Source organism: Sorex fumeus, unplaced genomic scaffold (genome assembly GCF_029834395.1).
Source record: "Sorex fumeus unplaced genomic scaffold, SorFum_2.1 ptg000045l, whole genome shotgun sequence".
NCBI lineage: Eukaryota > Metazoa > Chordata > Mammalia > Eulipotyphla > Soricidae > Sorex > Sorex fumeus.
The window spans coordinates 9,058,875-9,073,581 of NW_026606102.1; the positions used below are offsets into that span (position 1 = coordinate 9,058,875).

Sequence of the window (14,707 nt, forward strand, 5' to 3'; positions counted from 1 at the left end):
ATGGGGCATGCTGGGTGAGCCGGAGAATCTCAAAATGTAGAAAAGGAGAGAAGGGCATTCTAGGCTGAGGGAATCTGCATGAACCAAGTAGAGATACGGGAAAGTACCAGTTACTTATTTTCTGGGAAAGGTTTATAGTTTATTTGTTCTGGAGTTTAAGATTGGTCATAGGAATGGGACAGTTTATACTTTTGTAGGACTTAAAATGTGTCAGGCACAAATATCTTACAAGTATTAATTTATTTAATCTTCACAGTCTCACTATAACATTATTTTTTTTAATTATTGTTCCCATTTACAGATTAGGAAACAAGCATAGAAAGCTTTAGTAAATTCCCCAGGGCCACCCAGGTAGGAGCAGGCAAACTTGGCATGTACCCCCAGAATCTGTATTCTTTTCACACCATGATGTCTCTGGTTGTGAAAGAAAACCCAGTAAGTACATCTTGCATGCCTGAGACCTGAATTCAGTTCAAAGAAAGAAAGGAAGAAAGGAAAGAAAGTTCAGTACAGAAGTTGATTAGAAATGGGAAGTTAGAGGAAGACCTAGATGATTCGAAAATATCTTAGTTTTAATAATACCACTAATTGCAATGGGCAAGTCAACAGAAGAAATAAACTAGATTCATATGGTTCCTTTTTTTTCTTTTGTTATGTGCCCGTATCTTTCCTCAGGGATCACTCCTAATGAGTTTTGGGGGACCACATGGGATGTCAGGGATTAAACCTGAGTCAGCGTATGCGGGGCAAGTGCCCTGCCATTTGTATTTTCTTTTTGGTTCCACACTCTAATACATTATCCAGCATTTCTTTTTATTATTAGCAAGAAGGAGACAGGTACATCACCTTTCTCTTATTCGTATAAGCCCATAAATATGGTTTTAAAGGATTTTTATTCTCCCTCCCAGTGATTCATAGAGTCAGATCAGTTTATATTTTATGTTTCAGCATCTCTCTGCTGAGGAGTTGGCAAGAAGGGAGGAGGAAACAAGCAAACCCGTTAAGTCTTCCAAAGTGCCAAGACCAACAAAAAGGTACAGCATTATGTTCATCGATCGCTATCCTCCCATTGTTCATCGTTTTGCTCGAACAGGCCCAGTAACGTCTCCGTTGTGAGACTTGTTGTTACTATGTTTGGCATATCGAATACGTCACAGGTAGCTTACCAGGCTTTGCCGTGCAGGCAAGAGACTCTTGGAAGCTTGCCGGGCTCTCCGAGAGGGATGGAGGAATCACACCCGGGTTCGCCCAGCTGGCCGTGCAAGGCAAACCCCCTACCGCTGTGCTATCGCTCCAGCCCAGCATTATGTTATTTAATGTAAATTATTTTTAATTTAGTACTAGTGTTAGAAATTTATGGGGAAAGTATCTGATTTAGCAATAATTGTTCACTGTCAGTAAAATGTGTTGCTAAAATTTTTGAAATGATTTCACTGATTATCAGTTTGGGAGACCTTGAGCAAATTTTCAGAGTGATTAATTTTACTGTGAAAGGTGGGCATTTAACTCCTTAGACATTCTAACCAGATATCCTCATGAAACAATTGTTCTCTCTTTGGGTGGTATTAATTGTTAGCATGGTCTTGTGAAAGAAGAATTTGTTTTATGATCTAAATCTCTTTTTGTATTATTAAGGGGCACTAAATAAGATACGTATATGTGTGTGCATACATGCAGACACACAGAAATGTCTATTAAGTGGAACATAATTTTATCAGTATTCTTTCTAAAGGGAGATACTCAGAAATGCTACTTGATTATTTTCAGTGGAAAGAGCCCTGTCTTAGAATCTGTCTAGCGATCTCTGCCTAGTAAAGAGCTTAAAACTACTAGAGCATTAAGTTCTGTTTTATAAACTGATTTCTATTATAGCCAATATTGTTAGCTGTTTAAGCACTTCAGTGTGTTAACTCATTTAATCCTCTTAAGAATTTGGTGCAGTAGTTAGTATTATCCTTCCCATTTTACAGATAATGTTGGTCAAAGAGGAGGAAGGTTAGTCCTTGTTAGTTGTAACAAGTAAAGTAATTCATCCTAGGCATTAACACTTCAGAAGTAAAACTAATAAGCTTTGCATTATATAGTCTCTAAAAATTAAAACTTTAGAGAATAAATTAGAGAAATATGCAAATAATTCATAGTAATTCATTAGGTCTTCTCATCTTGTATCTGTAGTAGTAGATTTTCTGATGTAAGCTTAGTGCTTTTCAAGTCCTTTGTTTCAGTTTGTTAGGATCGTGTTAAAACCAGAAACACTTTCTCATATTAGCCTTGAATTGTGATATTTCAATAAACTTGCCTTTCTACTGTTAACAAGTAATTGTAATAGCTAAACATAAACCTGAGAACAGTGTTCCCTCAGCTGTACATTTTCACTGTTTACCTATATTATTTCATCTGAACATGGAAGGTTTTCTTGCTTACATTTAGACAAAAAAAATACTTAAGTCTTGAATTTACCTGCTAGTTTTAGATCCTTCCTATCAAAAGTTAAATCTAGGAGGACAGGGGCCAGGGCAATATTACAGTGGGTGAGGCACTTGCCTTGCATGCAGCCAACAAAGGCTTGATCCCAGCATCCCAATTGGTTCCCCAAGCCTGCCAGGGGGGATTCCTGAGTGCAGAGCCAGGAGTAACCCTAAGCACTGCGAGTTTCGGCCCAAAACAAATAAAATCCTTGGAGGACAGAGAGATAATACAGGAGGTAAAGTGCTTGCCTTGCATGCAGCCCCACCCAGGGTCAAATCCGTGACATTGTATATGGTCCTCTGAGCACTGCTAAATGTGCCCCTCCCCCCCAAAATAAAGGTAAAGGTAAAAGGTAAAGGCCCTCCCGTTGATCGTCGATTTGCTCCAGCGGGCCCAGTAACGTCTCCATTGGAGACTGTTGTTACTGTGTAATACTCTCGGTAGCTTGCCAGGCTCTCCGAGAGGAGTGGAGGAATCGAACTCGGGTCGGCCATGTTGGCCGCTTGTAAGGCGAATGCCCTACCGCTGTGCTATCGCTCCAGCCCCAAAATAAAAATAGTAAAAAACTATACAGACTTGTCACTCTCACTGTCCTCCCGTTGTTCATCGATTTGCTCCAGCGGGCCCAGTAACGTCTCCATTTTGAGACTTGTTACTGTGTTTGGCATATCGAATACGTCACGGGTCTCTTGCCAGGCTTTGCTGTGCAGGCGAGATACTCTCGGTAGCTTGCCGGGCTCTCCGAGAGGGTTGGAGGAATCGAACTTGGGCTGGAGCGATAGCACAGCGGGTAGGGCGTTCGCCTTACAAGCGGCCAACATGGCCGACCCGAGTTCGATTCCTCCGCCCCTCTCGGAGAGCCCGGCAAGCTACCGAGAGTATTCGATATGCCAGACACAGTAACAACCAAGTCTCCAATGGAGACGTTACTGGGCCCGCTCGAGCAAATCGACGATCAACGGGAGGGCCTTTACCTTTACCTTTATGTTGCCCACATGCAAGGCAAGCACCAGACGCGCTGTGCTATCGATACAGACTTGCCTTACCATGACTTAAATTTTCTTGAACCTGTTACTTTTTTTTTTTTTAGTAGTTATGTCTTCATTTACTTAAGGCTTACTATGGCCTTATTATTATGATATGTTTGATGATCCTTTGTGTAATTTCCCGAATATTCAAGATCTGATTTGATCTCTTTAAAAGCAAGCCCAGTAATCACTTATTTCTGATCTCCAGTAACTTCCCCCTTTTCTGCAACTTCTCAAAAAGTGTGACCAAAAAAAAAAAAGTTGTAGGATTGGAGCAATAGTACAGTGGGCAGGGTGTTTGCCTTGCATGCGGCCAACCTAGGTTGCCTTGCATGCGGCCAACCTAGGCACCCCAAATAGTCTCCTGAACATCCTGAACATTTGGGTGTGACTCCAAAACAAACAAAAAGAGTTGTTTTATTCAGTGCTATGGAAGAACATCCTTTTTCTGCTTTCTTATCTGTCTTGGCCTTTGGTTTCTTTTTGTTTGTGTTGATTAAGCACTTCTAACTTGAATATCTTACTTCCCTCAACATTTTTTGAGTGTCTTTGATGCTCAGGCACTGTTCTAGATGCTTGGAAAATAGTAGTCAGAAAGGCAAAGACTCTTCCAAAGGTCACAGTCTTGGAGAGAATAGGAACTAAATAGTTCTGCTTCTTTTTCCTAGTGTTCACATGACCATTAACCTTGTTTGTTTTCTATCAATGAATATAACCTGAAAACTGTTTCTTATGTCCAGTGTTTTTCCCAAACCTCAGTTATTTACCAGTTAGATTTTACCAGTCAGCTCTGTTTCTCAGATTTATGCTTTTGCATCTTGCCATGCTTAGATGTACATCTTTTCCTTTTTCTTTACATCTCAAAGTACATTGTCATAAAGTTCTCTATACATTTATTTGGCAGAACAATTTCTCCTTTAAACTTTCAACAGATACTTGTTGTTGGAAGTTCTTATGCTGAACACATTATTGTACTGACAAAAGCATTTATGAAAAACTTTCATGTTGAAATTTCTTTCTATGTCTTGTCAGGGAATTGATTACATTTCAAGTGAAGGACACGTGTCTGGTCATTTTAAATGTTGTTCTCTTTGAGTATTAATGTATGACAATGGGTACTTTCTCCCAAGTGTCCTGTCCTGTCCTTTCTTTTTTTTTTTTTTAAACTTTTTCCAAAGAATAGTGCTGCTTTCAAAAGACCTATATGAAGAAATTCCTAAGAAATTCTTCCCATGTAATATTTTTCTTGTGCGCAATTTAGGTGTGATTAATACACATTTTCAAACCAGGAAACTTGTAAATGTTCTTCTACTAATCATGTTATTGTGATTATTTTTAAGTAACTTTTTTTTTCTTTTTTAGCTCATTTGATCCCTTCCAGCTGATACCTTGTAATTTTTTCAGTGAAGAAAAGCAGGTACTACTTACTCTCCACTGAATAACCATAAATAATGCCTTCTTGTCAGACAAGAAATGTTCCTTCTTTTTGTATGTGTGTGAGACATATGTAAATAAAAGATTGGACAAAGAATGGTACATGATGAATTTAGATGACTGATTCATTTAAACAGAAAATGAGAGGGAAGTTGTTCATGTTAGAATTTTAAATGATAATTTCAAAAATAACAAAATCTGGCCTGTAGTGAACCTTGATTGATAATAATAAGATCATTGTGTGTTGATAATAAGATCATTCTCCCATGTAGAAGACAAGGGTAGATGTTCCAATTAGAGAAAACAAAATCTCTATTTTTATGCTTCCCCCATTTTTTTTTTTTTATATTTCAGGAGCCATTTCAGGTGAAAGTGGCTTCAGAAGCACTTTTAATAATGGATTTGGTAAGAATAATCTATTGTGTTTACTTAGCTATTCTGATTTCTATTCTTGTGTATTTTTATTGCAGGCATAAGAGAGTATGGAAGACGTGTATTTTGGATCTTAACTATCCTCTTTTACAAGGAATCTAAAAATAAGTCTTTTCTTTTGGAGAAAAGCCAAACAATTGCATGTTTCCATATTTTAGAGAAAATTAATTAATGTGAGTTTTTGCAGACTGTTTATCATAATTAACCCTGTTTCATTTTCTGGTATTCTTTGTCTGCTACCTTCTATATATTTGCAACAAAACACAACTCCTGTAATTTGGAGGTTTCATATTTTCTGAGGCCTCCTAAAGTTGTGTGTTTGATCAAGGTGTTTTTCTAGGAAAACCATTTTTTACTTTGTATTCTTATAATCTCTTTCCTGAATAGAGAAAGAAAATGGTAGCTTCAGTTTTTTTAAGTAAAAAAAAAAATGGCTTCTTGGAATCTGTGAATATTTGATTTCAAGTTCTCAGCTACCACTGATGATGGATCTAAAATCTTAAGTTTCTATATACTGAGCCTAGCATCTAGTCCTTCCACTGTGTTGCTTTATTTTAGGAAAGTGGAATTATTGTACTTATAAATTACTCTCCTGTGGTACCGTATTTTATCTGATTTTGTTTTGTGTTTTTATTTTTTTTTTTGTCTCATCTTTTTTGTATGTTGGACTAAGTTTGTTTTGTTTTGTTTTAAAGCACGCTCATGTTTCTATGGCAGAAGTGATTGGTCTATTAGGAGGAAGATATTCAGAAGTTAATAAAATAGTTGAAGTAAGTTTTCTTTTTCATAACTGTTTAGTCTAGCCATATCATATTTTTTTATAGATTTCAATGCATATTGTTGAAAGACTTTTAATAAAAAAGTTATCTTTGGAGGGCTGAAGACATAGTACAGCAGACAGTGGGCAGTTACTTTGCACGTGTCTGACCCAGGTTTGATCCCTGGCATCCCAATCAGTAGTGATCCCTGCGCGCAGAGCTAGGAGTAAGCCCTGAGCACTGCTGGGTGTGCCTGCCCCTCTCCCCCCATAAAAAAAAAAAACAGTAAAATAAAATTTTAAAAGGTTACTTTTTGGACTGGAAAGATAATACAGGGGTAAGGCGATTGCCTTGCCTGTGGCAGACTCTGGTTTAAGTCCTGACACCGTATACAGGGTCTCCCAAACCCCACCACAACTGATTACTAAGAACACAAAGCCAGGCACAAGTCTTGAACACTGTGAGCACTGCAGGGTGCCCAAAATCCTAATTAATAAATGAAGTTATCTGTATTGTGACTGAGAATCTGCAAGTATAGGCAGTTATATTGTCCCTAGAGTGACTTATCCCTGGGGAGGGTGGATAAGAGTGGGGGAGAGAAAAGAGAGGGCGGGGAGATGGAGAGACGGAGGAGCATGCGTGTGCCAGGCCATGGTTCCTCGTCATTTTTACCAACAAAAAGCTTCCATTGCTCAGAAATTACAAAGCATTTGCTAACCTTAGTTAAAATTTGGTATGTACATTCTTGTGAAATTTTCACGGGTGGGGTAATTGAAAGAATATGCATGTGCAGAGATTTTTTGTGCTGACCCATACAGTGAACAATTTTTAGGACTTTTTTTAAAAAATTTTTTTATTAGTGAATCACCGTAAGGTACAGTTACAGACTTACAAACGTTCGTGCTTGCGTTTCAGTCATACAATGATTGAGTACCCCTCCCTTCACCAGTGCCCATTCTCCACCACCTTTTGAGAGAAAAAAATGGATGCTGAGTTTCTAGTTTCCATTTGTATCACTAATGACTAGTGTGTCCCCAAAAAGGAAAACACAAAGGCTTAACATAGTGAGATTTCTGTAATTGTATGGAAAAAAAAATGAAAGTGTTGGAATAGTAGAATGAACAGGTGAAAATATAATCCTTGGCGGCTGATGTTTTATAGGTTTGTGCGGCAGAACCTTGCAACAGTCTGAGCACAGGACTGCAGTGCGAGATGGATCCTGTCTCGCAGACGCAGGCCTCGGAAGCCTTGGCTCTGAGAGGATACAGTGTCATTGGGTGGTATCATTCTCATCCCGCCTTTGATCCGAATCCTTCCTTACGAGATATTGACACCCAAGCCAAATACCAGGTGAGTTTATAGGTCCAGACGCCTATTGCTCATATCAATGTATCTGCAAATAGTTGCATGTTCGGTCCCTTCTTCCTTTTCTTTCCATTAAACTAATAAATTTTTAGCATATCTAGCAGAGGACTGCATTTCTTTGAAATAATAATACACGTTTATTTAAACATCTGGAATATCAGTTATTTTGCATAATATGGACACGCTCTCAAAGTAAGATGCTTTGAAGATTGATGGGAGCAGCTAGGACAGGGACTGAGTACGCGTGAAATAATCAGAAACATAAGTTATATTTTTTGCCTCTCTGAAAAACAGAACATTTGTTTTATCTTGTAATGTTATGCTTGATATGTGAATGTTTTGCTGTCAGCAGTTATTTGTAAATTATTACCATATTGATAAGATTATAACTGGAGGGTAGTGAATATAATTAGTAAATGTTTTCTTGGCTAATACAAATTTTTGCTGACCTAGTAATCTTTTAAGGGACTACTTTAGCCAATGTAGAGTGTGGAATGAACACTTAATGACATTTAAGTTAATTGCTGTTTGAATATGAAGTTTTGGTTTTCTGTTTGTTTGGATTTGGGGCCACACTCACAACACAGTGCTAGGGCACTTCTAATGCTGCTTGAGTACCAGGGATCAAAACTGGGCCTCATGCATATGAAGTATATGTTTTAGCTCAGTGAGCTATGTAGTTTCCAACACACCTTTTCCTTTGTTTTCCTTCATTTGATCTGTGAGTAAATGCAGAATTTTAAATTTAAGTATTGAAACTAATTATACTTCTCTTTCAATTATAGGGTTACTTTTCCAGAGGTGGTGCAAAGTTTATTGGAATGATTATTAGTCCTTATAATCGAAACAATCCTTTACCTTATTCTCAAATTACCTGCCTGGTTATCAGTGATGAAATTAGCCCAGATGGCTCTTATCGTAAGTTTCAACAAAAAATACTTCACCCTATTTATGCCTCCATTTTTTTTTTTTTTTGAATCGTACAAATCAGAGTTAGCACTGGGTAAAAACACTTAAACACTTGACATAATAGTGGATGTTCGCAACTAGGAAATAACTATTTGCATACCACGTGATAAAGCTCTGTCTTATATGATACCGATTTGGGTGTGAACTTACTGTGTGAACCTGGTCACTGGGCAAAAGGAGTCACTGTCACTGTCACTGTCCTCCCATTGTTCATCGATTTGCTCGAGCGGGCCCAGTAACGTTGTGAGACTCGTTACTGTGTTAGACATATCAAATATGTCACGTGTAGCTTGCCAGGCTTTGCCGTGCAGGCGAGATACTCTCCAGTAGCTTTCCAGCCTCTCCGAGAGGGGCAGAGGAATCGAACTCAGGTCGGCCATGTCAGCTGCATGCAAGGCAAACGCCCTACCCGCTGTGCTATCGCACCAGTCCAGGCAAAAGGAGTAGTGTTGAGAAAGGTTGTGACTAAGAATTGTGTATGTATGTTTGATACTGGAGACATGCAATAAGCAAAATCTCTGCTCTTATAAAAAAAAGAGTTTTCAGTAGATGCAGATAGGCTTTCTCTCTGATGGCATTCAGATGCATTTTTTTTTTTTTTAAGAAAAATGGTGGTCTCACCATTGAGACTGCAGAGTCCCCCGTGACCTCTCAGTTTAAACCTAACACTCTGACTCCTGTTCTAAGAAAGGTGTTGGGTTGCCTATCTCATGACTTGATGTTTTGGGGCTTACTGCTCTAGACAGCCCTGGCAGATTTAGTCATTAATTATATAAATTTTTTAAATTCTAATCCACTGTATGGGATATATTCATTGACACGGAGATCTTAAAGGATCTGTGAGAAGTTTCCAGGAGGCTCATTTTTTTTGTAATTTTTTGCCTTCTAACTGCCAATTCACAATTAATCGTATTCCCTGTCTGGTCCTAGATCAGCCCCTGTATAGAGGTGGAATGAGTGTAGACATAACTGCTAGAGTTTCAAAACCAAGCTCTGCAGCTGGAGGGATAATACAGGGATTAAGGTGCTTACTTGCATGCAGCTAACCCCTGTCCGATCTTCTGCACTGCATATGAACCCCTGAATGTTGCCAAGCTGTGCCTCTCCAAAAAAAAAATCTGATTAGATTAAGTTAAATTAAAAATAAAGCCCAAGCTCTTCTACTTTACTAGCTAAAATAGATATTTTTAAAAACTTTTAATTCAGTATTCTTATCTGTTAAATGGGAAAATGCTACTTTAGCATTGTTGTAAGCTTAATACCTATGTTTGTTTGTTTGTTTGTTTTTAAAAAAAAAAGCCATATAGTACAGCAGATAGAAAACTTGCTTTGCCTGTGGCTGATCTGGGTTCGTCCCCAGTATCCCTGTGGTAACCCAAGCACTGCCAGGAGTGATTCTTGAGAGCAGATCCAGGAGGAACCCTTGAGCACCACTGGGTGTAACCCAAAAGCAAGCAAACAAAAAATAATTTGTTGGTTCTCTGTCCTCTTTAAAAAACAAAAACCTAGAGGGTCTAGGTCTTGGTAGTCCCGGGTGATTCCCAGCTGGTGGGCCTGGCATATTATTATTAATAGCACTCCCCCATCCCCACTGCCTCTCACTTAGAAGGTCTTTGGGTTCTGATGATAAATTATGTGATCATTCTGCTTCTTACAGTCCCTTGCATAGAATTGTCATGCAAATGGCACTTTTACTTTTCTTTATTATTATTAATTGCTTGTTTTATACCAAGTTCACCCCAGACAATAAATATTAATGAATGCCCGGTATGTTTAAAAAGCTGTTTGGCTGACCCACCGAGCTATGGTCATAATTACATGGAAGGGAAATGCAATTAGTTATAAGGAGGTTAGAGATTTAAGAAATTGTTGATGGAAACCTGCCTCATTTTGATTTTCTAGGTTTACCGTACAAATTTGAAGTACAGCAGATGTTAGAGGAGCCGCAGTGGGGATTAGTGTTTGAAAAGACAAGATGGATAATAGAAAAATACAGGCTTTCCCACAGGTATGTACCGTGCTCTGAGATAGCCACACATCTGCAGCGTTTCTCGTTAAATTATGTTTCAGAGAAAACCTGAGTTAAATATAAAATGGTGATGTATGGCATCAGTGGTCATTTATTACAAAACTGATGAGTTTATAATATTTTGTCTCATTGCTTTGTTTCCATGTTTCTTTCTGCAGCAGTGTCCCCATGGATAAAATCTTTCGCCGGGATTCTGACCTGACTTGTTTGCAGAAAGTAAGCCCCTTCATTTTAATTGGTTCTATTGTTCACACTCTGAAACTATTCATCTTGATGTGTTTTCCCACGATGCCTGATGCTTTGCATATACATTTTTTGTGTGTTTCCTTTATTGCTTTTTTCTTTCTAAAATTAATTTCTAAGAGATAATTAGTAATGTGTTTTGTTACCCACACTTGCATGTAGAAGTAATACTATTTTAGAATAAATTTGTCATTATGGGCTGATGAATTTCTTCAAAGATTATTCTTCTGCACAGTGGAGAACATTTTTCTTATTTTATTAAATTCAGAATCACCATGTTTCCATTTTAACGTTAGCAATCTATCATTTTTAAGAATGGTAATATAAATCTAACAATTAAATTTAAATGGTCATTTTATTTAACTTTCTGGAAGAAGACAACAGTCCTGAATTTCTCTAATTTCACTTACAGTTGTGTTCCCATAAATACTGCGTGTGTGTGTGTGTGTGTGTGTGTGTGTACTCTGGCTATACTGTAGATTAGCATCATAGTTGTCTTTTTCTTTTCTTGTAGCAATATGAGAATAGAAAATTTAAGAATAAAATTTACTTTTAACATTTTGGGCCTTTTTTGTTGTAAACACTTCTTTTATGTGCTATTGGAACATTTTGTCCAGAAATAGACTCTAGCATCCCCATTTTGAAATGATTAGAGTCCTGTGTATATTTATATGTAGATTTTTATCCAATAAGATTATTTTGTTCTGTAAATATGACTTTAAAAAGAAAAACAAATTAAGAATTTGCTCAAAGTGGGGCTGGAGCAATAGCACAGCGGGTAGGGCGTTTGCCTTGCACGCAACCAACCCAGGTTTGATTCCCAGCATCCCATATGGTCCCCTGAGCACCGCCAGGAGTAATTCCTGAGTGCATGAACCAGGAGTAACTCCTGTGCATCACTGGGCGTGACCCCCCCCCCAAAAAGAATTTGCTCAAAGTAGAAAAAAAATCACAAGTATATTCTAATTTTATCTCTTTATATAAAATCATGCTTACCAAAAGTGGCCCATTAGGCACTCGCATTCCACCCAGGATCCTCCACCCAGATCCTCCAAATTCCATTAGGCAGGGGTCACACCCACCAACTGGCCCCCTGGCGTGTGTAATCCCTCAATGGCCAAGACTCAAAGACTATAAAACCCAGCTCCCGGAAGCGCCTGGCTGCGAATCTTATTATCTCATTCCTACTTTGGACAAACTGGCAGGTTACAGAATGTAACCTGCACACATGGCAGAATCTGGCAAACTCCCCGTGGCATACCCAATATGCCAAATACCAGTAACAAATGATGGGTCTCTTTCTCCTAACCCTGAAAGAGCCTTGAATATGGCACTTTTTTAAAAATCTCAGGGCTAGGACGAAGGAGACGTTACTGGGGCCTGCTCGAAGCAATCGAATAACAGGGTGATCGTGATATAAAATCATAAAGGACCTAATCTGAGTATGCCTCAAACCTGGCTTCCTCTATTTCAGCTATATTACTATTAAACACAGGCTTAGCATTAAGCCACCTTTATCCTTTATTTATTTATAAACAGCCCTTTTTTTTTTGGTCACACCCGGCGATGCAAGGGCTTACTCCTGGCTCATGCACTCGAGAATTACTCCTGGCGGTGTTCGGGGAATGATATAGGATGCTGGGAATCGAACCTAGGTCCATGTGCAAGGCAAACATCCTACTCGCTGTATCGCTCCAGCCCCCAGCATCAAGCCACCTTTAAAGAAAATGTTTCATTTGAACATTAGAAGGCAGTGAAATGACAGTAGTGCAAACTATTTTTAAACTAATTATAAATCCTTTCTTTCAACCAGCTTTTGGAGTGCCTAAGGAAAACTCTGAGCAAAGTGACCAATTCTTTCATTGCTGAAGAATTCTTGACTCAAATAGAAAGTTTGTTTCTTTCGAATTATAAAAGCAAGCAAGAAAATGGAGTGGGTGAAGAGAACTGTCCTGTGGGTGCAACGGAATGATTCAGTGATGGATGATGATTATGTAAGACATTTCATCTGGACACCAGAGTTTCTACTTTCAAAGTTGCAATCTTGACTGTACTTTAGTTACAGTAGCATAGTATTGCTGTTCTTTAGTTCACAGGATCCCGGTCTTGTCGTGTGAATCGTGTGAAAGGAAAGCAATCAGGATTTGTTCTCCTAGTAATCCCCCCAATGTCCTATAACCTTGCTGGCACCAGGCTCTGGGCCGACCACAGGACAGCAGTGCAGTGGGCTCGAAGGGACTGTCTACCCTACCAGATATGTGCCATGTGGCTAGGATTATTAATTATTTCTCCCTCAGCTCCCATTTTTGTTAGCTTGTGTCTTCCTAGGAGAACTTAACATTCTTTGTATATGCTTTGGTGAGATCTTCTTATGGTACAAATGATATGTGGGCCGGTGGTCACTGAGGTGTTGACTGTGGTTGAGAACTGCTGGCGTAATAAATCTTAACAACATGCTCTGGAGGGCCGAGCCCTGCAGAAGGTGAAAACCTTAAAACTAGAGAAGAAACCCAGATGAGAATGAAATTACCGGTTTGTAAATCATGAGCGTTTGCTTCCATTTTATTTAATAGCAATACTACTCCAAGAAAGGCCGTTTTCTTGCCTTGCTTGTGGTTGACCCTGGTTTGATCCCCTGTACCACATATGGGTCTGCCTCTGACAGGAGTGATCCCTGAGCACTGAGTCAGGAGTCAGCCCAGAGCACCGCTAGGTGTGGCTCCCCCAGTAAAGATAGGCCATTTTCTCAGCTATTTGATGAATTTTGTACATAAAATAATTAACTTCATTTAGTCTGTTTAGATTAATGTTGTGATAAAACCTCATTCAGATGTAAAGCATGTAATCATAACCTTTTAACTAGATTTTTCCCCCCCTGCACCTATTATCAGATGTAAAACAAGTTATATTAAAGCTTGAATGAATTAAGTATTTAATTTTGAGAACAAAAAATGTTCCAGGGCATATTAGCTACTCAGCTAAATTTCAGTAACAGCTGAATTAGAAGAGGTCCACAAGTTCCTTATATGAAGGGCCGGTAAATTAGTAACGTGGGCTCTGCACGCCACACCTCAGGCCTTGCTGGCTTGCCTTGCTTACAGCTGACCCTGATTCGATCCCTAGCACTGTCAGGGGCGATCTCTGAACATGAAACTACCAGTAAGCCCTGAGCATGACCAAGTATGGGTCATCCCCCCCAAACAAAATAAAACAAATGCAAGCAAATAAAAAAAGCAGTCTCTTGGGTGTTCTTAATATTTTTATACAACCTTTTGGAAATGTTAAAAATGAAAAATATACCCGTGGCGGGGAGGGGAGAGGGTGGGGGTTGCACCTCCTGTGGGACTCAGAGGCTGCTCGAGCTTGGTGCACAGGTTCTTTCCCAGCAGTCCTCGGGGAACCATGCAGTGTGGGTGTTGGGACCAGAACTCCCACAGACGAAGCATACGCTCCAGCCCAGCAAAACCTTCTGACCTCATCAACAGGTTGCAGGTTATTGTCTTCCAGCCCTACTCTAGGGAATGCAGCCATTTAAATTTTTTTTGCCTGCTCTATGAATTGAGACACTGAACGTTTTTTACATTCTCTTTAAACAATAAGATTCAGAGTTATGATTTATATTTAAGTATGTTTTCAATTAATTTACTAATCATGCTGCCTGGTTTGAGTAGATTTTTAGTTCATTTCTATTAATCATAGAATTGATTGATACCTATATTGCTAATTAGTCTTATCCATGATTTCAGGGGGGTGGGGTTACAGTTTTTTGGGGGGGGGGGTTAGGCCACACCCAGCAGTACTCAGGGCGTATTCCTGCTCTGTGCTTAGGGATCACTCCTGGCAGCGCTTGGGGGACCATCTGTGGTGCCAGGGACTAGACTTGAGTCAGATGCATGCAAGATAAGTGCCTTTTCCTCTGGACTGTCTCTCGGGTCCTGATAATTACTCGATTACATCCGAACTGAATATGACTGTGTGAG

The 14,707-nt window shown here is 39.2% G+C and overlaps 1 protein-coding gene across 2 annotated transcripts in view; it reads left to right on the forward strand.

The window, feature by feature from the left end:
- MYSM1 (Myb like, SWIRM and MPN domains 1) overlaps positions 1–13,943 on the forward strand; it is a 46,728-nt gene extending 32,785 nt beyond the window's left edge. Inside the window, exons 11-19 of one of the 2 annotated variants that reach the window (XM_056122290.1) lie at positions 949–1,034; positions 4,860–4,914; positions 5,286–5,336; positions 6,059–6,133; positions 7,283–7,471; positions 8,272–8,404; positions 10,358–10,463; positions 10,643–10,700; positions 12,541–13,943. In XM_056122290.1, coding sequence (XP_055978265.1) covers positions 949–1,034; positions 4,860–4,914; positions 5,286–5,336; positions 6,059–6,133; positions 7,283–7,471; positions 8,272–8,404; positions 10,358–10,463; positions 10,643–10,700; positions 12,541–12,699 — 912 coding nt within the window. In that variant the 3' untranslated portion in view covers positions 12,700–13,943. The remainder of the gene's footprint in view (positions 1–948; positions 1,035–4,859; positions 4,915–5,285; positions 5,337–6,058; positions 6,134–7,282; positions 7,472–8,271; positions 8,405–10,357; positions 10,464–10,642; positions 10,701–12,540) is intronic. The other variant, XM_056122291.1, reaches the window with a different exon arrangement.
- The last annotated feature ends 764 nt before the right edge of the window (positions 13,944–14,707 follow it).